The sequence below is a fragment of the Saccopteryx bilineata genome, chromosome 11 (assembly GCF_036850765.1).
Source record: "Saccopteryx bilineata isolate mSacBil1 chromosome 11, mSacBil1_pri_phased_curated, whole genome shotgun sequence".
In the NCBI taxonomy this organism is placed as follows: domain Eukaryota; kingdom Metazoa; phylum Chordata; class Mammalia; order Chiroptera; family Emballonuridae; genus Saccopteryx; species Saccopteryx bilineata.
The window spans coordinates 12907074-12930973 of NC_089500.1; the positions used below are offsets into that span (position 1 = coordinate 12907074).

Genomic DNA, 23900 nt, shown 5'->3' on the forward strand with positions numbered 1-23900 from the left:
CCCGCTTAGGTATTTACATAAATAGCAAACCAAAGGCAAATCCTCACATAGAACTTATAAGTCCAATGAGATAAAATGATGGATCAAAGGATTATTTTTATTTAATGAATTGGACTCGGTTTTCAACAGGATATTATGCTCAAGGGCTGGAATTCATGGAAATCCCACCACAGCCATATAATGTCAGCTCTAGTGAATTTAATTGAAGCAGGACTCTGGATGAAACCATGCTGTGTTTACAATTTAAATTTGAGAAACGGCTGGGTAGGGAGGGGCAGATCTGGGAAAGATTCCTCTTCCCCCTGAAATTAGCTTAGTGTATTAATTCAGAAAGCAGTCGTTTCCACCTGATTGTATGCCTGGTAATCTGGACCATCTGCCTCTGCCTACGAGCTGGCTCACCCCTCTAATCCAGCTTACAGCCCGCAGACCGCACGCCCTTGAAGCGATGAGGTTTTGCAAAGTCCTCTGCTCTCAGATGCGTGGCTGCCATTGAGGATATTTGGAGATTTTTGTCTTTGTTTTTCTTCTTCAGATTTTGAGTTTTGGCTTTTATTTCCCCCCTGGGGCTGAAGCTATGGCTTTCTTTATGAAAACTATAATCAGTAACCAGGTAAAGAATTTAGGGTTTGGTGGCGGATCTGAAGAAAAAAAGGAAGAGGGAGGTACCTCTGACCCTGCCGCCGCTCAAGGGATGACGAGAGAGGAGTACGAGGAGTATCAGAAGCAGATGATCGAGGAGAAGTGAGTACCCGCCACTTCATTTCCCTCCAAAAGCAGAAAGTCTGGCCGGCCGCCTGAGCTCCGTCAGCTCCGGCTGCTTTCTCTCTGCTCCTTAGATGCCGTTCCTCGTGCAGTGGGCCGCCAGCCTTACTGAGTGCTCTGCTAACCTGAACCGCTGGGTCACATCAGCACTTACTATGTCCTACCGGCAGGACTGGACAAAGTAATGCGGGCCTCTATGCGTCGTTTTACTTCACTAACCTTTTGAGTAGTGTGAACGTACATCCTCGTGCCTCCTAACCATCCAGAGTACAATCATACAACAGTTTTTATTTAAAAAATGTGTAAGGAGGCCTGACCTGTGGTGGCACAGTGGATAAAGCGTCGACCTGGAATACTGAGGCTGCCAGTTCAAAACCCTGGGCTTGCCTGGTCAAGGCACTTATAGGAATTGGTGCTTCCTGCTCCTCCCCCTTCTCTCTCTCTCTCTATCCCCCTCTCTCTCTCCTCTCTAAAATGAATAAATTAAATAAGTAAATAAAAATGTGTAAGGCAACATTTAAAAAAGTCAAATGTATGTTCTTCTTGTTTCCATAAATTGGTTATCAAACAAGCGTGATTTTAAGTTAATAAAACTATAACTGGAACTAATTTCATTTTTTGAAAAGAACTCACTCCCAGGGGTCAGCGAGCATGAAAAAAAAACCTCACTACTCAAAGGGTTAAAGCAGTTTAAGACTTTCTGATCTGGGCACGTTTCCATCGACCTCAATTTATTCGGATGAAAAATTGTGAGCCTATCTGTCTAGTTTTGTTTTTTGGCTTTTCTATCCTGAAACTCACCCTCCTGGCAAGTAGAAAGCGTTCAGATTGTAAGAATTCAGACTGGTACTTGGAAGAGGGCCTTACACAACATCTAGTGCAGCCTTGATCTCACGTGTGCAAAAAAACAGGCCTAGAAAGCACAACGTGACTTGGTGTCTCAAACACTATGAATAAATGTATTATGAACATTTTAAAGATACAGAAAAATAGAACAGTATAATGAATACCCATGATATACCTGTGATATTTTGACATATTTGCTTATAGGTGGGTTAGTTAGATAGACGATAGGTGGGTAGGTGGATGGATGGATGGATGGATGGATGGATGGATGGATGAAAGGATGAATGTATAGATAGAACTACTTTTAAAGTAAATCATAGGCATCATCATACCTGACCCCTCAACACTTTAACCATATATCTTTAAAAAACAAGGTCATTCTCCTAGCCATATAAAATGTAATAAAAATAAAATATTAGCAATATTTTAGTTGGGTATTATGGAATGTGAATATCACCAACAATTTTTCACTGCCTAAAGGCTGATCTTTAAGTAAGTAAATGCAATCTATGTGTGATTTTTTTTTAAGTTCAAGGTAGAAGTAAGAGTTTCAGTAATCAATGAAGAATTGAAACATCAATCTTGAGGTTAAATGTTCATTATATGTTACAAAAGAAAAAGTATTTTGCCACCATGGCGATTTTGCTAATGATCAATGACTTAAGGGTTACCTAAGTCCTACTGCCAGGATGATTGTAAGTGAGAGTTGATGGCCTGGAGAAAAGTAAGAAAGTACAGAGACCTACATTTAATGGAAACCTTGTCTATTGTCCTTTTTCTGAAAGAAATCATGGCTTAGAAACTATCTAAAATGGTATTGTGCTTAACTCTGCAGTAAATGAGAGTCGGTTTAAAAAGCAAACACACCCTAGCTTGATTCAGTGGATAAAGCATCCCGGTGCACTGAGGTTACAGGTTCAATCCCAGGTTACGGCATGCTGGAGAAGCAATCAATGAGTGCACAGCTAAATGGAACAATGAAGTGGGACAATGAGTTGATACTTCTCTCTTTCTCTCTCAATCAATGGGAAAATAATTTTTAAAAAGTAAATATAACTGCAAAAATGATGTTGGTGCAAAGATGATACTTAGGCAAAAAACAAAAAAGCAGCATTCCTTGATATTGACTAGTTTTGCCTATGGCATGTAAAAAAAAAACAAATATAATGAAGGAATAGAAGTAGAACAATAGCACCAAATGTTCTCAGCTCATGTGGGCTTATAAAAAATAAACAGTCAGAAATTTAGACTATTTTACCTAATCCTGTAAAATATTTAGTATATCTAAGCAATAAATCTGTTTGCAAAGATGGCATCTGTTTGATTAACTAATGTCCTGGTTTTCCTTCATTTTACATCAGGATGAATCAAAGACCAAAACACCCAAATAGTATGGTCATTTGTCAAATATTCATCTTTGTGTGTGTGTGAATATTATAAATGTATGCAGTCACCTAATATAAGAAACAATAGCAAGACAATGGGTCAGCCTGCTTCCCTGTGGCAAGAGGCAAGACTTCTAGTCCATTGCTTGAGTTTTCAAGAGCTTCATCACCAAGAATAAAACATAAAGAAGTAGGCATAAAAATGGTTCATTGCAAGTTACATGTAGAGAGAGCTACAGACACCAGAGTATATATAATCATTAAAATGAATACTAGCAAATAGAAGCCTTCTAAACCTGTCTTCATCATTTTAGAGAAGTCATGGGCTTGACTCCATTAATGGTAAACTAAGATCTATTTAACAATGCACTCTGCTGCACATTCATGTTGATTTTACTTCTACATTCAGATTTCTTTTCCACTCCTGGTAACATTAATACTGAGAGAGGTCTACACCTAAATAGAATATTTGGGAAGGTCTAAATAAAATAACAATCTATTTATCCCTCCATGTCTCTCAATTATATTAAAATGTCCCCTTTGCCTTAGGTATGGTACAATGATTGCTACAGTACCATTTGTAACTTGAACTTTGATATGCATCACAGACCAAAACACAAAATCTAAAATTATAGAGCACTTAGAAAAAAGCCTAGAATGTGTTTGCAACTTGGAGGTAGACAAAATTTCTAAAATGTGACTCTAAAAGCAATGACCATAAAAAATTTTAATGATAAATTAGGTGTTATCAAAATTTAAAACTTGTGCATCAAATGACACCATTAACAAAATAAATGGGCAAGTCATAAACAAAATATTTGCAAAACATATCTGATGAAGGGTTGAAATATAGAATATACTATAAAGAAGTTCTAGAACTCAATAATAAAAGCAAAAAGAAAAATAGGGAAAAGAGTTGTATATCTTTCACAAAGATATACAAATGGCCAATTAGTACATTGGGGGAAAAAAGCCTGATATAATTAGTCATGAAAATCAAAATCAAAATCACACTAAGGTACCGTTACACATATACCAGAATGACTAAAACTAAAAAGACACAATATCAAATGTCAGTCTGAATGTGAAAAAATAGAATTATTCTGGTTGATGAAATGTAATATAGCATAACCACTTGGGAAAAGGTTTAACAGTTTTTAATAAAATTACACTAAGCCAAATTACCCAATCACTTAGTAATTCCATGCGTAGCTATCACCTAGGAGAAATGAAGACGCATGATCACAAAAAGACCTGAACAAAAATGTTCATAGCAGCTTCATTCACAGTGGCCCCAAACAAGAAATAGCCCAGGTGTCCAACACCAGCAGAATGAAGAAACGAACGTGATCCCTTCATTCGGTAAAATACGCTCAGTAAGAAAAAGAAACAAACTACCAATAAATTTAAAACCTGGATAAATCTCAAAAGTTTTTATGCTGAGTGAAGGAGGCCTTATACAAAAGAATGCATAGTGTGTACTTAGGCTAAGGTGAAGTTCTAGAACAGGCAAAACCAACCCACGATGGCAAAAAGGCAGTGGTTGTCTTGGGCTGAAGAGTAGGCATTGATTGGGAGTGGGGTGAGGGAAGGTACTTAGGTGATGGTAGTGTCTTCTGTACCTTACTAGGGGTTTGGATTACACAGAAAAACAGAATCAATAGGACAAAGAGGATTGATACAGGATAAAACTATCAACAGATACATAACTGTAATTAATGGTATGCGTGTTGTGTTTGGTGGAACGAGCACTGATTTCTACAAGTTTGAAATGCATCAGAAAATAAGATGGATAAATAAATGGTTGCAGGCTGATAGATGTGTGATAAAACATGTCTAGTAAGGTGCTCACTGTAGAATCTAGACAGTGAGTATACGGATTTCACCGAAAACTTCCTTCAACTTCTCTGTATGTTTGAAATTTTTCATAATAAAATACTGGGAGGAAAAAAAAGACCTGTTTCTGCCCACACTGCAGGCCACTAATGTAAGTCACACACATTAGATAGATAGATAGATAGATAGATAGATAGATAGATAGATAGATGATAGATAGATGATAGATAGATGATAGATGATAGATGATAGATAGATAGATGATAGATAGATAGATGATAGATAGATAGATGATAGATAGATAGATAGATAGATAGATAGATAGATAGATAGAAAGATAGATAGATAGAAAGATATTCTATTTCCCTCCAAAATCAGAAGACTGAACCCAGGGTCCCCCCTGCCTACTCCAGGCCTGGTATTTTGTGCAGGCTGTGAGCAGAGTGCCCAGTCCTAAGCAGTTTAATGAGTGTTTCAGACCCAGCACTTCCTTCAGGCAGCCTTCCATGTCCTGGCCAAGGTGATTTCAAAACTTGCAGTTAAGAATAGAAACCAGTTTAGCCACCTGAAAATGAAAACGGGTATTTATCTAACTGCAAATAGTGCTTCATGCAAAGATGCTTCAGCAAACAGTACACTAGCAGAACCCCCACCAGGCCCCACCCGGACCTGACCTAGGGAACTAGAGAGCTGCAGGCAGCCCCCAGAATTCCTTCCTCCCTTGCGTTGCTCCTGTCTCCATGTGGTGGCTTTGCTCTTCTTCCTCAGCAGTAAGCTCTCTCCTCAATCTATTACCCACACCACGTGGCCCGTGGGAAATGGCAGCTGATGGCCTCTATCTTCAACTGTCACCGCTCCAGTCATCCTGCAAGTCTGTCGTCCTCAGTCCCAATCCCAGATCCCCAGAGAAGAGATTTCACTTACCCAGTGTAGTCCAGTCCAATCCAGTACAGCCAGGAGGCAGGGCCACGTGTGAAAGCTGAGCCCCCAGTCATGCACTTCTGTGGGCAGCAGCGAGGGAGGCGGTATTGTGAGCTTTGCAGGCATCCCCAAAGCTGTCTGCTTCTGTCCGGATCGTAGGCAAGGAGGTTTATTTCAAACTAGCCCAATCACAAGTCCAGTTAGGTGGTCTCCAAAGCACTACAATCGACCTCGTTCTGTTGGGGTTGCCTCCTTCCAAACAGGGAAGAGAGCACCCCTTAAGGGGGTGACAAGGAAAGGAAACGGGTTTCTATTACATCCCCAAATACCATGTGCCTCCAGAGCACCCTCATTCTGGATGTACCAGCTGGCTGAAGAACCACGCAGGAGTTCTCTAGAAATGCCGCTCCGCCCCTCCCCCCAGTCTGCCTGCGGGCAGTGGGTCTCTGCAGGTGCAGCCCCGCGGCTGGCTCCTCCCAGGAGGGGCTGGAATGCCCTTAGCCTTCTCTGTCCTTTGATCCTTTCTTCCATTCTTTTCCTTGTAGGATGGAAAGAGATGCTGCATTTACACAAAAAAAGGCCGAGAGGGCGTGCCTCAGAGTTCACCTCCGAGAAAAGTACAGGCTTCCACAGGTGAGACAATGCAATAACCATCCGACCATTTCATACATAATAAAAAATGGAGAATGTCTGATTATCAGCAAATGGTCATACTCATGAATAAATAGATATATAGATATATATGTGTATATATTTATACATATATATCCATACATATATAAGTAAAAATAAAATGAAATTAATACCTAGATAGATGATATAAACTTATCTAAAGACTTAGCTAAAGACTATGAAACCACTATATATAAATTCATAACGCAGGTAAGAATCATAGCTGCCCTCATTGGGTTCTAAGTGCTAGGCGCTGTTTTAAGTGCTCTGTGTGTATCAATTCAGTCAATCCTCTCAACAGACTCATAAGGTCCTTACAGTAGGGGAAACAGAGGCCCAGAGAAAGTTCCTTCCTGCCAAAGGCCACACAGCTGGAAGGGCAGAGCCCGGGGCCTTAACTTCTATAACATCCTCCTGTCTGTCAAAGGAATAATTGCTTCCTTCCTTTTGGAAATGATGTGCTAGTAGGGCTGGTCATTGCCTAGCACCATGTTACCCGCCTTGGCAGCGAGGACCAGCGCCTGTGAGCTCTGGTGGAGCAGTTAGTTTAGAAACGTTGTGGGGTTGACTCAGACGATCGTGATCTAAAAGCTATTCAACAGTGCACTCCACCACACCTGCGTTTTCCTTTTCTGGCTGAGCGGTGGGCAGAGGATGTGTTGACATGTGGTAGGGCTCAGATGCCCTGTTGCAGGCTCACACGAGGTGACAGAGGGCCCGTCACCAACTACTCTGGCTCAGTTCTCATCCCCTCAAACTGGGGGTCTCCCATCTCCTCTAAATGACTCCACCTTCACCTGCTGGGTTGGTGTTCAACTTCCTATCCTGGAAATGCACACTCCCTACGAGAATGTCTTCTACCTGGAGAAGCCAGAGAGGAAAGAAGAGCCTTCCAAAGTTCATGATCCTCTCCCCACGCCACGCCCCACCCCACCCCCGGGTATGAGAGCCCCCTCCAAGGTGGCTAGGTGGGCTAGAAAGTGCCACTAAACCAATTCCCTCAATGAAACCAACTCCCCAAAAAGCTAGCTTCAGAAGCTATAAGCAGGAAACAGAGAGCATACACTGTCCATGCAAGGTCACTGATTGTTACCGTACCTCATTTCTGCGGGTTCATGTGGAGACACCAAGTCCAATATAAATATTGAGGAGTGTTATTATGAAAAGCCAGCAGCATTACACGGGCAATCCTCCTACCCAAATTATGCAGCCCTGATTACTTTTCAGAGGCTGCTTATATACTCTTTGACCACATACAGGTGGGGGGGAGGCATAGCATCATGACACAAGCTTACAACTCCATACAGGTGGGAATTCACAAGACATACATTTCACAGATTCCTCCAATGTCTCTTCCCTCCCTCCATTGCCTAGGGGCGTGCTATTCCTAGGATTCAAAAAGGGGGAGAAAGAAAGCAATATACAAATTCTATCTCCTATTGAAAGAGCAAGGAAGTTCTTCAAATACCTTAGTACATGATGAAGTCACCAGGGAGTCTCCACCCTGTAGGAGAGGTTGATCCCTAAAACCCAGAACACAATGAAATTTGAACTCATTGTCACTTGAAACCAATGAAATTTGAAAAGAATGCCTTGCTTTTTGCACTGTATTCCGGTGTAGCGTGTACTTTTTCCCACTTGCTTGCATTCTGAGAGAGAGGAGTGCTTCTAAACACTGTCCTTCTTCCACTCCCGATGTCTGGAGGACTTCCCGAGGCTCCCTGGGTGTCACTGGCTGTCTTCAGCATTGTGGTTTCCCCTGGACAGGATGCCTGGCTCAGATTTATGCTGCAGAACTGAAGCTCCTGTTCTCCTAGCTTGGGTACATCCATTTAAGCACCACAAACCTTATTTAGAATGAAGCAGAAATTATACACACAGGCATGCACGCACGCACGGCCAACTGGCCATGTCTCTTCCGCAAGGGCAGGGCTTTGTAAGGATTTCTTTTCGTCCTATGAGATATAAGAAGTGGCTTTCAGTGCTGGGTCTACCACTCTCACAGACTGCAGGTGGCTTCTAAAACTATCTGAGCCTCAGCTTACCCATTTGTAAAATGGGGCACTGATACGTACGTGGTAAGGTCTTTGTCTGCAATAATACCGGGATGGGGAAAAGCAGGTTTACAGCTGTTCGTGTAAAAAATAATTCAAGAATTAATAAATAATAATAGAGGATTAAACTCTGTTTCATGTACCCACAACTGTAAACCTCCTTTTGTCTACATCCATATAATGTAAAGAACATGGTACAGCCCCTGACTAAATGGAAAAAGTTCAATATATAATAACTGTTATTATTGCTAGGGTTATATCTCTGCACAGAAGTCTTGTTTCTTGATAATAACAACCAGAGGTCTTGAAGACCGTGGGCAAGCACACTGACATGTATAGACAGTGCGACACTCGACATCCTGAAGCTCAAGAATCTGAGCTTTTGACCGTTTTCTTCCTTACTGGGGAGTCAGTGGTCTCATTCATTTCCAGATCCTCAGGGGTTAACACATCTCTGAGTCAAGCTACCCTTTCGGACAAGAGAAACTTGGAAAGAAGGAAGAATTATAGCCATGAAATGTGTACTGTACATTCGTATCCTCCCTGGAGCTGGACGGGCTCTGGGGACGGATAGTGACTATATCTGCATAGGGTACTGCTCCCTAAAGCCAGCTGGGGGTTGGGAGTGGAAGGAACCATGACAAAGTTGATAAATGGTTAACTGTGGAGCCCAGTAGCTTTCATTGCATGATTTCCCGATGTTCACACACACACACACCCTTTTCTGTACTGCTTTAAATGCATAGTGCATATGAGACCTTACCCAGGATTTTCACGGACCCTGAAAGAGACCTCCAAGTTCATCTAAGAAACTAAGGCCACTTTTGATGAACTGCAGCCCAGCAGAGTTAATAATGTTGTAAAAACCCACAGCTATTCAGTGATAGCCAGAATTGGAACTTAGGCCTTTTAACCATGAAAAAGAGTGACTTGCAAAAAGATTTGAACACAGATTTCCTCTGCCTCCTGTGGCTGTCACACTTCACAGGTTCCCCTCGGACCTGCCCACCTGAGGCTGTGGGTGCAGCGGGCCCTCAATAGCCTCTGAGGCTAGAAAGGGGGGCTGGGAGACAGCCGTATTTCCCAGGCCTTCCCCCCTCCTGCAATCAAACCGAGGGCTGAGGGCGGCCTCCTGTCTGTGCAGAACGGCCACTCCTGTCCAAGCCAGACAGACCCCGGCCCGGCGACTCGGGCCCCGCGCGCCCCCTGGTGTCCCCCCGGTGTCACAGCACGTGCAGGTTGCCCTGGGGAACTGCGCCCTCGCTGTGACTTAATTCTTCCGTGGCGACCTTGGGTTACTGTAGCAGGGACAGTGTTGGTGGTGGGAAACAGAAATACATGTCTGCGGGTAACTTTCTTTTAAGTGAAGTGCACTCTTTTGATTGCACACTTTATTCTAAAATGGTTGCTGTGCTCGCAAGCCTGGAAGAGCCTGGTGGGCCCTCCTAGGAGTCGCTGTCACCAAAGCAGGAGGTGGCGGCTTCAGTGAGCAACCTTGGCAGGGACAGGCTGGGAGGGGTGCAGCGAGGCAGTGGGACCCTGCCCTGTGCGGTATGCCAGGGCGGATGTTTTAGCTCTCTCCGCAGCACCCAGAGTGGTGAGGGGTTCTGAAATGGTGGGCAGTGACTGTGCGATTGTGATGTTTAGCCTTCTGAGGAGATGACTTTGAGGAAATGACAGCTGTGGAGATGGTCATTTCCCGGGCCTTTTATTCTCATACCATATCAATTCCTTGTATCCGGAGGGGTTCCTGCTGCTGCTCCCAGGAAGTGTGTGTGACTGTCCAGTCCGCCTGTGATTATGCAGAAGAACCCCTTGGTGTGCCATCTGAAAACTGCGATGGGAATTTACATCATAGGTTTTCGTTTCCTAGATGCCCCCTTAAGGAGCAAGGAGGCCTTGCAAGGCTAGGCAGTGCCCATAGGCACCATGGTGGTTGGGAAAGCTCAAGACCATGGTGAAATGTCTGGTGAATGGGAGGGAAAGGATTGAGGGGCTGACCCGCCAGTTACCCTCTTAGACCACAGGAGAGGGACAGAGGCCTGGGATGGTGAGGAACTGCTGGTTGGAGATGGGACAACAGATGCCCAAGTCACTACATACATCTTCTTCATGGGCTGGCATCCTGACTACTGCACTGAATTGATTACTTATATAATTACTACAATTAAAAATGGTCATCATGGCATATATACAATGGAGTAGTATTGAGCCATAAAAAAAGAAGGAAATCCTGCCATTTGTGACAACACGGATGGACCTGGAGGGCATCATGCTCAGTGAAACAAGTCGGAGAAAGACAGACACTGTGTGATCTCACTCAGACAAGGAATCTTTTTTTTTTTTTTTTTTTTTTGTATTTTTCTGAAGCTGGAAACGGGGAGAGACAGTCAGACAGACTCCCGCATGCACCTGACCGGGATCCACCCGGCACGCCCACCAGGGGCGACGCTCTGCCCACCAGGGGGCAATGCTCTGCCCCTCCGGGGCGTCGCTCTGTCGTGACCAGAGCCACTCTAGAGCCTGGGGCAGAGGCCAAGGAGCCATCCCCAGTGCCCGGGCCATCTTTGCTCCAATGGAGCCTTGGCTGCTGGAGGGGAAGAGAGAGACAGAGAGGAAGGGGGGGGGGGGTGGAGAAGCAAATGGGTGCTTCTCCTATGTGCCCTGTCTGGGAATCGAACCCGGGACTTCTGCACGCCAGGCCGACGCTCTACCACTGAGCCAACCGGCCAGGGCAAGGAATCTTAAGAAAATAAACTCATAGAAGGGGAGAACAGATGGGTGGTGGCCAGAGGCGAGGGGTGGGGGTAGACAAAATGGGTGAAGGAGGTCAGAAGGACACACTCCCAGTTAGAAGGTAAGTAGGCCCTGGGGCTATAATGTACAGCAGGATGGCTATTTTAAAAATGGTCATCAAAAGACATTGATAGGATATGCATTGTCATTCACAATTAGCTGTCACCTTTGGGCCGGGCAGGGTCACACTGAGCCCCTTCTTCGGCCTAAGTCTCTTCCTAGAGCAGGTGTGATTCCTGAGCCACCATGACTCCTTGAACCCAGTGTCTGAGTGCTACTTATCCTTTTATTGAACTTATTTTTTATCTACAGTAAAGCACATGATGTAGGTGTACACTGAATGCATAATCATTAAACTCCTGTAAAGTAAGGGACTTTCCCGAGATCACAAAGCCCACTGTGACAAATGGGGCCTCAAGCCTTCTCGTTCTCCTGGCACTTTTCCATGCCCCATTCCATGCCCCGCACCTGCCTACCCTGCGTCTCTCCACCCAGGATGGCAGACTTGAGAGCTGAACACACTGTCTAACAACAGCAACAAAATGGCTCTGGACAGAAGGGAAGGGTGACCAGGGTGCAGTTGGGCTCCTAATAACACCCTCTCCCCTCCCTTGAGGTTTGCAGAATTCTTAGCCCCATACCATCTTATAAAGTCTATATTGGGCAAGCCGCCAAGCTAATAGTATTAACAGTCCACAGGAAGCTGGACACACTCAACATGTCCTCCAGCTAACGAGGACGGCCTGGGTACAGCAGTCACAATTCCCCCGGGTCATGGCCAGGGTTGCATAGCCAGCAGGAGGCAGTTCAGGGCCCTTCCCTTCACCCAGGCCCAGATTTGAGGGAAATTCTTTCTGGGAGCTGTCAGGTCTAATGAGGATAACAATGTCACATTTGGGAATTAGAACTGTATTTTCTAAATAAATTGTTTGGCTAGTGTTTTCTATGGAATAGAATGTTGTCCCCCAACTGCTGACTGGGGAAAGGAGGCTTGAGCAGCAAGAAGGAGCAATGTAGGCCCTGGCCCTGCAGGCAAACTGCAAAAGGCCTCCTCTCTGGGCTTATTGTTTACTGTCAGTGACAATACCACTGGTCATAGCCGTGTTTTTTGATGAGCACTTTTTTTTAAGTGAGAATAGGGGAGATAGGGAGGCAGACTCCCACATGCACCTCGACCAGAATCCACCTGGCAACCACAATCTGTAGCTGATGCTCAAATCAATTGAGTTATTTTTAGCAGCTGAGGCTGACACGCTTGGACCAACCTAGCTATCCTCAGTGTCAGGTTCCGTGCTTGAACCAATCCAGCCATTGGCTGCCCGAGGGGAAGAGGGAGAGAAAGGGGAGAGGAAGGGGGAAGAAGCAGATGGTCGCTTCTCTTGTGTGCCTTAACCGAGAATTGATCCTGGGACGTCCAGGTTCCATGCTCTACCACTGAGCCAACTGGCCAGGGCAGATAACCACTTTTAATTACAGTAATGTCTGGATAAGATGGACCTTACTTATTTCTAGTTGCACAATGAATAGAATCTGTCACTGTATTTCTAATTGTGATGGAAATATATGTCCATATCTCATATAGACTATAGAGCAGTGGTCCCCAACCCCTGGGCCATAAACCGGTACTAGTCCGTGGGCCATTTGGTACCGGTCTGCAGAGAAAGAATAAAAAAATAAAATAAAATAAAATAAAATTACAGTAATGATTTAAGGAGTCAGATAAGTGCAGTGATCGGATGGCAGTGATCTGAAGCATGCCTAGTAAAGTCTATGGGTCGTGATCATGTTCGGGTACATGTCCACGCTGTTGATTTCCTCTGGTTTTCAAATCAGTGGTAACTAATGGACCTCAGTGCTGCAGTAAGCCATGATGTTCACCTTAGACTTGGATCTCATTCCATTAATTCTGTATGTTGAGGTTTTTCTCTCTGCCGGCCGCTCCTTTCTAAAGGAGTCGAATCTCTCCCAGTAAAAACAAACCAACAGCACTTTTGGGTAAACCTGCCTTTCTAGGGTGTCTTCCCTCAAGGACTGGCTGCCACTGCTCTGCTGAAACTTCCTCCTTCAGACACTCGGCCACATGGTTCCGTTTGTTTCAGCACTGGTCACTGCTTCCTCCCTGACGCCATCTCTGTCCTCAGCTTGTGAACACCACCCTCTGGTTCTCATTCTCCTCGAACTGTTTCTTCTCTCTCTTCTTCATGGGTTACCCTTCATGGGTTACTCCCCCTGTCCACCCCAAGTTTTGGAATATTCCAAGTGCTCCCTCGGTCTGCTCTCTTTCCCACTGTAGGGGAACATTTCCCCGGATGGCTACACCTTGCTGTTGTTCTCAGTGACCACCTGCCAAGGTGTATGTGCAGACCTAGAGCCCACACCTTCTCTCTAAATGTCACCCCTCCTTGGGGCCCCTCAAACCTCCTACTCAGAACAGAGTCCTTCATTATCCCTTAAACCTGCCCCTCCTGCTGGCTTCACCCGGCCAGCCCCTCCCCCAGGCTGCAAGCCGGAAGTCACCCTTGACTCTCCCCTCCTCCAGCAAATCACCAGGTCACCCTCATTTCACCCCCTGAGCGGTCCTGAGCCCCGTCCCCATGTGCAGACCTCATCGTTTCCCACCTCTTTTATTACAAAAGCTGCCCAGTAGCATGTCGACTTTGAGCCTTGCTCCTCTTAAAACAGCAGAGTGAGGTTCCCAAAACGCAACCTGATCCTGTTCCTCCCAGTTTTGTTTTGTTTTAAACCTGACCCTGACTTTTTAGAATGCAGCCCAAACCGCTTGGCCTGTGGACCATGACGTGGCTTCTGTCTTTTCAGCCTCCCCTCGTTGCTCCCTGCCTGGACCATGCCTTCTTCCCACTTTGTTCTCTACACCCTGCTCCCCATTGTCCCTCTCCCTCCTGTAAGATTTTAGTCTGGTGCCACTTCTTCCAGAACCTTCCATGACCTCCCTCTCCCCACCCTTTTCCTTGCTTCCATAAGCCTGAGTACATGTCTCTTATGTCATTACCACCAGAATATTCTCACCAACTAGACTGTGTACTTCGTAACAAGACAGCAGCTCAGTTTTTCACCTTTGTGTTCAATGTCTTTGATACAGTGCGGCACACGCACCTGTGCAAAAGGTCTGCTGAGCCCTGGCCGGTTGGCTCAGCGGTAGAGCGTCGGCCTAGCGTGCGGAGGACCCGGGTTCGATTCCCGGCCAGGGCACACAGGAGAAGCGCCCATTTGCTTCTCCACCCCTCCGCCGCGCTTTCCTCTCTGTCTCTCTCTTCCCCTCCCACAGCCAAGGCTCCATTGGAGCAAAGATGGCCCGGGCGCTGGGGATGGCTCCTCGGCCTCTGCCCCAGGCGCTAGAGTGGCTCTGGTCACGACAGAACGACGCCCCGGAGGGGCAGAGCATCACCCCCTGGTGGGCAGAGCGTCGCCCCTGGTGGGCGTGCCGGGTGGATCCTGGTCAGGCGCATGCAGGAGTCTGTCTGACTGTCTCTCCCTGTTTCCAGCTTCAGAAAAATGAAAAAAAAAAAGAGGTCTGCTGAATGATTGATGGAATTAGGGGACAAAGGAAAGGAAAAACACACCCAAAGAACAAAGTATCAAAAACAGCAGAAAGGCTCTGTCTGCCAAGAGAGCTAAATTTAAATGAAATTTCATGAAAAAAACAAATCTGGATTCAACATCACAATATTATAATGCAAAATTATAGTCTTGTGTAAATTGCAAAGGCTTCTTGACATCGAAATAAAGATGTCGCCTGACCTGTGGTGGCACAGTGGATAAAGCGTCGACCTGGAAATGCTGAGGTCGCCGGTTCGAAACCCTGGGCTTGCCTGGTCAAGGCACATATGGGAGTTGATGCTTCCAGCTCCTCCCCCACTTCTCTCTCTCTGTCTCTCTCTCTCTCTCTCTCCCTCTCCACTCTAAAATGAATAAATTAAAAAAAAATAAAAATTAAAAAAAAAAAGAAATAAAGATGTCATATTTCTTCCAATAGAGGAAGTAGTCCATTTTAAATAAAGCCACCAAGTTTATGTCTAAAAACAATGGTGCCCCTCCCTCGTCCTAGCCAATTCAAAGTGTATATGTAAGTCAAGCCAAATTAATAAGAGAAAACGATTCCACAATGAACCCTAATCCTATTAACGGAATTGTCAATCTAGGTTAGTCATTGAAAAATAATGTCATGCCCCCTGCTGGGCGCCATGATTTAGTCACACCTGGTGTTTGTCTGCTGGATTAAGGGCATCGTTCGGTCTGAGTAACGACGAAGGGAGAAGACCGTCTATCAGTAGAATTGTCTTTCAAAGTCTCACACTGAAAGCTCCATTAGACTTGAATTTGAAATTTGCCTCTTAAAAAAGATACGATTCTGTGAAGCTTTCTCTGCCTGCCTCCTTTGAATCAGTAGCTCTTGCGGCTGCTGAGCAAGACACCAAAACCTGCTTGTGAGCAGCTGTTTCTGGTGGCCTGCTGGGGAGGCCATGGGGGCCCAGCCAGGGGCCCTCTGTCCCTTCTCCCCCCACCCTGCCACAGTTCAGTGAGAGAACCACACACTGGAAGACCTAAGGGCACATGACGAAGGGAAGAGAAGGTCCTGGGACCCCAGCACAGAAAGCAGACATTTGATGCAAGTCTGTCGGCCACGCCAGCTTTCTCAGTGAATCTTGACACCCAGCCTGGAAGATTGGCTGGTATTATTTCCCCTCCATAGGTAAGAACACCAGCTGAGAGAGGGAAAGTGACTTCCCAAGGTCACACAGCCTGCCCCCACGGGCCGTGGTTCCCTGCTGGACCTGGCAGCCATGCTGGGGTCTCATCCCCTAGCAAGCCAAAAGACCTTCACACAATATCTTCGCCAGACCTGGGCTTCCTTCTCCGTAAATGAGAGGCTCGGACAAGGGACCTTGAACGCCTTCTTGGAGGAAAGAAGTGGGAGACGGACAGCACCAGTTCTAGGAATTCTCATCCCACGTAGGGTGCTCTATGTGCACGCTCTCAGTCGACATTAAAAACAAGTGCCTACTGTTCGAGAAGCCCAATCTGCACCCGTGTGTCCTCATGTGGATGTGCCGAGGGCTCCTGAAATAGCTAAAGAGGGAAGACCAGCGTGACGTAGCAGAAGGAGCAGCTAGCAGGCCCTGGACCATGGTCTCGACACCACTCACACATCACCTGGGCAGCTGGGCAGCAGTTCTGCTGCCTGGGCCCCCGCCACACTGGGGCAGACCTCTGCAGTTGGGTCCTGGCCATCAGTGTTTTTACTTACTCTGCAGGTGTTTGTTGACTGGCTGTATTCTTTACTCTGTATTCCCATTCACCTAAGGTCTCCCGAGCTCTGGTGGAGCAGGAACCGGGGGTTGCTGTCACCGTGCCTGGAGGCTAGAGGAGCGCCTTCACTCATAGCCAGGACAGTGAGGGGTGGTTGACAAAGACAAGTGACTTTGGAAGTCCATGGTCTTAACAAATATGTAAATATCAAATGTTATATCAATTCATCAAACTGAGAAAAATCCATTAATCTAGCTGTTTGGTATCATGTAGATCAAAATAGATAAGCAAACAAATCTGTCTAGTATCAAACACATTGGTATTTGCTTACACACCAAGCTGGATTTACTAGGCTCTAACGATGCTTCTGGTGAACACCCAGCTTTCTGATAACTTGGTTTTTATATATATAACCACCTGTGATAGTTTGTCTTCCTAGCTCAAGTTTGCACCAAGGTGAAGGCCAGTTTGTCAAGATCCAGGGCATAGGATGTTGGGAACCAGGGTTGTGCTTACCCTTCAGGAAAATATCAGAAATCAGTCAAAGAGAATAATAAAGGCAGGATACAGGGCTATGTAAATAATGGGGCATTCAGGATTGGTGATTAAGACTATAAATCTGGTTAAAAACCAAGAGATTAAAACTGAGTCTGGTCAGCCGGCATAAAAATAATTAGCTCTTAACTGCATTAAACAATATCCCAAATTGATAAGATTTCTAGAAATGAGAAGACCTCTGAAACAGAACCTCTAAGAATACAGCGTAGCGTTTAAGTCCCCTAATTGTATGCTGGTTCACCTCATTCATTCATTCATTCATTCATTCATGCTCTTCAGAGCCAAACCTCCCCTCCCTAGATCTGATTCATGTTGACTATAACTGTATTTACATTTGTGGGGTATAAGGAGGCATCGCTTCCTTTCCTAGATGTGTGAACAGTGTCAAAATATCCTTGATCTCCCCAGCGGGCAGCAGAAAGTCTGGACAAGACATGCATTGTTTGGGTTGTAGACAAGGCCCCATCAGCAACGTGGTTCATTAGGCAAGGAGAAGGCCAGGTTGCCGGGGTCTTCTGTGTAAATCCCACGTACGCTCCATAATTGCTTGCTCTGCCCCAGATCTTTCTCTTAAGGGCCGATATACCCCTACCTTCTGTTTCACTGCCCATGCTATCTTTTTTATTATTATTATTATTATTTTACTGATTGGTTTGAGAGAGAGAGGAAGGGAGACAGAAATATCAGTCTGTCCCTGTATGTGCCCTGACCAGGGATCGAACCCACAACCTGCGTTCTAACTAAACGAACTATTGGCCAGGGCTGTCCATGCCTTCTTTATCTCAGGGACCCTTTCAGGAGGAACCTTGAGGCCGAGCTGCCCTTCTTTCTCTAAAATATTAATAACTACAGGCACCATTTGTCCCGGACTTAGAGTTGACAAATCTGTTTCACAATGTGTCTCATTCAGTCTGCTCAGTAATTCTCTGAGGGGCCCTGCCGCTGGGTACCAGAAGTGGAAGGTGACTTGCCCAAGGTCATGCAAAGTGGCTGAACTGGGTCTGGAACCAGGTGTCCTGACTCCAAGCCTCACAATCTTCCTCCTGTCATTGGTCATCTCTGCAGGACAGCAGTCTGCATCTGGCGCAGCTTTTTACAAATGGGACCCTGGCCCTCAACCTGTCTTAGGTCTGAGCTAGCTCACTTGGTGAGGCCAGGGGTCCGGGTTTGCTTCCATAGCATTTCATTTTGTCCTCCGGCCACTCACTAGCCCTGTCTTGCCCTTAGTCATAAGGTGTCCACAGCCATAAACCATAAGGTATAGGCTTATGAGCCCAGAGAAATCAATTTCAATACTGTACAAGAAACATCACCAGAAGCAACTGGGAGCAGCAGCATCCTTCCAGACGGGCGGTCTTGTGGGTCTCTGACCACAGCCATTGACACCTTCAGACTGGACAACTTGGGCCACCTGCCTTGAAGCCCATGCTTTAGAGGGCTCCCTCTGTCCCTCCTCAGGCCACACTTCTTTACATGGGTGAGTAGTCTGCAGGGCCAAAGGGGCAGGCCTATCCAGGGCCCCCACCCCTCTTTTAGACCACACTCTGGCTGCCAAAGACCAAATTTCCTACCTAAACGCATCCCGGGGCCAACCCAGGCCTCTGCACCTGGTCTGCCGTTCTGAGAGCACTGAGCTGCTAGCCTGAACCTGTTGGGGCCCAAGAGCAGGGCAGGGGTCTGGCAACCACACACACAAGGTCCCCAGGGCGAGATGGAACCAGGCTGTGATCCAGGACCTCTTTCAGTACTAATCCTCTGGGTCTCACAAGCGTGAGGATGCATCTGACTCAGGGTCAGGGAAGCTGGGCCTTCCCGGTGACTTTCTCCTAGAACTGGGGGCCTAGTGACAAACGGGAAATGACTAGCTAAGTCCAGGTGGCTAGGAAAGCTGAGCCTGCTGAGCAAAACTGAGGCCATTTCCAGGCCAGAGGCGAGGTGCAAAGAGAGCAAGGCCACGTGGGCAGGAGTCTCAGTTACTCAGTGCAAAGCCCCGCCCCCCTCTGAGGGCCTGGTGACATCCACAGAGATCTTATCACCAAGGAGAGCGGGACAGGCTGTCAGAATTCCCAGGAATGCCTTTTCAAGTCATGTACCTGTTATTCGGGCTGCATATGAGAATGGGGTTTCCTCTCCTCCCTGCAAAACTGCCCAGAGGATGATTAGCAAGGAAGGCGACCTCCAGGGTAGGCAAATAATAAATAAATAGACATGGAGGATTGGCGGAGAGCCCCTGGGATGAACTAACTAATTAATCCGCACAACAGTTTGACGAGGAACTAATTAATCCATTAAGCACTTTGTGGGGCCAGGGCCTGGCTAAGTGCAGGGAGAGGCTTCTCGGAGCAGGAGCCGGGAGCTGCCTCTGGGGGTGGGCCCCGTCCGAGGTCTTCAGGAGGACCTGCGGGAGGACCACGCCCCCGCGGCGTTCTCTCCTCTGCACCAGGCTGCTGCCTCACCTGTTGTCTCCAGAGTCCGGCTCGCTGCTCCTCTGTCTGAGAAATAAACGCAAGTTTTGTGGGAAGGCTGTGGCCTCCAGCTTCTCGAAGGATCTATGGAAGAAGTATGAACTGTTGGACAGTTAGAATGGGAAGGGTCCTCAGAGGCCCACTTTACAGGTGGAGATCCAGGTTCAGACGTCACCTTGTGTCACCATTTGGACCTCAGACAACCGATGTTTGCTTACAGTTATTTCTGTTCAGCACCCAGGCCAGGGGCGGGGGGGGGGGGGTGTCTCTGTAGGTGCTGACTTCAACCCTACCTGGGGACACAGCACGTGCCAAAAATCTTTCTAAAATCAAATCAGTGTGGTCTGATTAAGACTAGAATGATCAGCTCAGGTGGTTAGAGCATCATCCTGAAGCCCAGAGGTTGCTGGTTCGATACACGGTCAGTGAACATACAGGAGCAGATCGATGTTCCTGTCTCTCTCTTTCCCTGTGTCTCTCAGTAAAGTGATTGTTGTATCTTTATGTGATCTGTTATATGCTTTGGTGACAAATTCCAGACTGGTCACAACATACCAAGGTGAGCCTTCAAGTTTACTTAGATCATTCCTATCATTCTGTTTTCTGGTGTTCTCTTTCATCTTATCTGCCCCTGAAGCCCAGTTTGCCTCCTATTACAACCTGCTCTCAGAAAACTATCTGATAGAAGCCATCTGGGAATGTCAAGGGCCCTTACCTTTCCCAAAGAAACTTTTCTTTAGATTCTTCCCTCTCGTTACAAAACAAAGGCATTTTTAATACCAGGCAGCATGCTCTTTGAAATTCAGGCACAGCGATGCCTGGAAGCAGATGAAATTATAAGGCAAATGGTGGCTAGTTGGGTTGCTGAATGGGAACCATGCCTTCAGTGATTCACATAGTAAACAAATGTGTGTCAGACGGGCTTCAGGTGCCAAGGACGTGAGACTGAAGTTACCATGATTCTGCGCCCCCAGGGGACCCCGTCTAGTAGAAAAGATAGAAGGGCAATGGTTAAGCAGAAGCTGCCACTCCAGAGTGATGACTAAAGTGGGGGAGCACTGGCAGGCTACCGGGAACCCCAACCCCACCCTCCAGAATAAGATCAGCCGGGGCCACTGAGTCCCAGCCTAGGACGGATAGACAGCAAAGCTTGGTGTGTAATTCTTGAGCTTTGCATTGTCAGCATAACGAGAGGGCTTCTTAAAACACCAATTGCTGGACCCCACCAGGGGGTGCCTGGTTCAAGAGGTCTGGGTGAGGCCCGAAATTTTGTCTTTCTAACATGTTCTTACATGGTGCTGAGGCTGCTGGGTCTGGGGAACACACTTTGAAAACCACTGTGCTAGAGGTTCTGACCCACCCAAGTGCGCTGAAAGAGGGGTGTCTCAACTAGGACCTCAGACCCTCGCCACAGCTTCCAGGCCCGGGCTCTCCCGAGAGACCTCCAACATGCCATTCTCATCAGCCCTCAACAGACCTGTATTCTCCTGCTGCTGTGAATGTTTTGTTTGTCTGTTTGCTTGTTTTGGAGTGGTCTCTCTATTTCTCATTCATTTCCCTGCACAGAGCGAAATGGACGAGAACCAGATCCAGATGGCCGGAGACGACGTGGACTTGCCCGAAGATCTCCGGAAAATGGTCGATGAAGATCAAGAAGAGGAAGAAGATAAGGATTCCATTCTTGGGCAGTTACAGAACCTTCAGAACATGGACTTGGACACCATCAAAGAGAAAGCCCAGGCCACCTTCACAGAAATCAAGCAGACGGCGGAGCAGAAGTGCTCTGTGATGTGAGAGGGGGCAGGGGTGGAGGAGGGGACTGGGGACAAGGCAGAGGTGACCGCTCCCTGTGGAACCTTCCAAGCAGCATATACTTCAATGTAGTGAATAGGGTTAGAAAAACTATGATGACAAAACTCTGCAAACATGTAGACAACAACTCTGATGTTCTGCGTGTCCCTGATAGAAGGTTTACCTAGCACCTGCTGGCAGAACACAATACTTTCCTTTTAGCTATAAATGAGCTGTGTGTGGACTTTCAGCTGTGAACAAGGCACAACATGTGTCTGCTTAAAGATCTTCAGGACAGCCAGAGAAAAACAGAAGCAAATGGCATTTCCTCTTTGACTTTCTCTTTAAAGGGCAAGGTCTCATCTCGTCCAGTTGTTAGCACGACTCCAGGTCTCTTCAGGGAAAGATGTGGGTGGTCCGAGTGCCACCAGGAGCCTGGGCTGCAGACTCATCTGCAAGCAAAGATCTCACCACCCCTTACCACATGTGGCACCTGGACAGTTTGAAGCCAAGAGGCGGTAGTGGGCATATGTTAAAAAGTGAGGAATGAAGACAGAGAACAGACTTCATCAGCCCTTAGCCTTATAGAGCATCCTCCTAGAAGCCACGTGAAGAACAGATGTGGGGCGGGACTAGAGGCAGGAGGGCAACTGGGAAGGTCGTCACTGCGTTCAGCGTGATTCAGTGTGATCTCTTGTCTGAACTCGGTGATGACAGTAGGAACAAAGAGGGCAGGCATGGAGGGCACTGAGGAATTAAACCAGTCACTGTGTCTCTCTTTCTGTCTCTGCTCCCCCCTTTCTCTCTCATCCTCTTCTTCTTGCCCCCTCTACCTACCTCTCCTTCTTTTCCCCCTCCCTTCCCTCCCCTTCATTCTAGCTTCCAATAAACCACACTGTTTTTCTGTCCCGCAGTCTTCCAAGGTATACTACAGATTTCCTTCTCCCAACATTTGCTCTTTCAGAGGGAATTATCCAGAAGACTTAGACCTCTAAAACACTTAGAGCCATTTAATCAAAGCCAATCGCACCCAAACAAAACACTGGTTTTTCAGTGCACATTCAGAGACTAGACAATTCTCAAAGACAGACTTTATCAGGCAGATCTGCTCTATTGGAGGAAAGGCAACTAAGACCAAATGTGAGGGGCTATACCCAAATGCCCTGAATGTATTGTAGAAGGAGTTTCATGATATAAAATAAATGATTAGGGGTCTAGAACCATCCATCTCGAGAATTTTTTCTTCTTCTCCAATTGAAACTCTGTACTCACTAAACACTAACTCTCCATTTCGTCTTTTCTCCAGCCTGGCAACCTCCATTCCACTTCCGGTCTCTGGATCTGACTACCATGGGAACCTCATATGAGCAGGTCATGCACTATTCGTCCTTTCATGACCGGCTTGTTTCACTTAGCATAACGTCCCTAAGGTTCTTATCTGAGGTAGCATGTGTCATCATCTTGTTTCCTTTTAAGTCTGAAGAATATTTTATTGGATAGCTATACTATATTCTATCCATTCATGTTTATCCATTCACCTGTCCATGGACACTTGGGTTGCTTCCACCTTTTGACTATTGTGAGTAATGCTACTAAGAACCTGAGTGTACAAATAGTCTAGTCCCTGCTTTTAATTTTTGAGTGAAATCGGGTGGAATTCCACCTAGAAGTGGAATTGCTAGATCATTAGTTTTTGTCTGCATTAGAAATAGCAGTTTGGATACAAAATAATATTGAATGTAAAACTGTACTTGAAAATTTTAAAATTTAACTATATATTAAAGTAGAAATATTAAAACACTTGAACATAAACTTCTAAAGTAGCACTAAGTTAAAAAGATACCACAATGGCAATGGGAAAACGTTATAACCTTAACAGGGAAGGAAACACAAGGGGGCTTCTCTGAGCTGCTGGCAGTGTATGGGGCTGGCTACATAATTGTGGGCCCCGTGTAAAATGTAAAGGTTGTTCAAAAGCTATTTGGAATTTTAAGATTGACAGTGTGGCATTAAAGTAAGGATATGACCCTTCCAAGGGTGTTGCAATATCTGTGAAGCTGACCTTGATTCTATATTCACTTTGTATAATTTGTTGAAGTGTAATTTACATTTTAATCACTTTTCTCTATGTGTGCTATCTTTCACAATAAATAAATTATATTTAATTTTAAAAAAAGGCAGGATGGGGCCCTGTCCGGTTGGCTCAGTGGTAGAGCGTCGGCCCGGTGTGCGGGAGTCCCAGGTTCGATTCCTGTCCAGGGCACACAGGAGAAGCACCCATCTGCTTCTCCACCCCTCCCCCTCTTCTTCCTCTCTGTCTCTCTCTTCCCCTCCCACAGCCGAGGCTTCATTGGAGCAAAGTTTGCCCGGGCGCTGAGGATGGTTCTGTGGCCTCTGCCTCAGGCACTAGAATGGCTCTGGTTGCAACGGAGCAATGCCCCAGATGGGCAGAGCATTGCCCCCTGGTGGGCGTGCCCGGTGGATCCTGGTCGGGCACATGCGGGAGTCTGTCTGACTGCCTCCCCGTTTCCAACTTAAGAAAA

General features: G+C 46.3%; 1 protein-coding gene across 1 annotated transcript; it reads left to right on the forward strand.

The window, feature by feature from the left end:
* Positions 1-409: 409 nt before the first annotated feature.
* Positions 410-23535, forward strand: CPLX4 (complexin 4). Its single transcript, XM_066246672.1, has 3 exons — positions 410-744; positions 6299-6386; positions 21133-23535. The coding sequence occupies exons 1-3, from the start codon at positions 578-580 to the stop codon at positions 21358-21360; spliced, it is 483 nt and encodes a 160-aa protein (XP_066102769.1). The 5' UTR covers positions 410-577; the 3' UTR covers positions 21361-23535.
* The last annotated feature ends 365 nt before the right edge of the window (positions 23536-23900 follow it).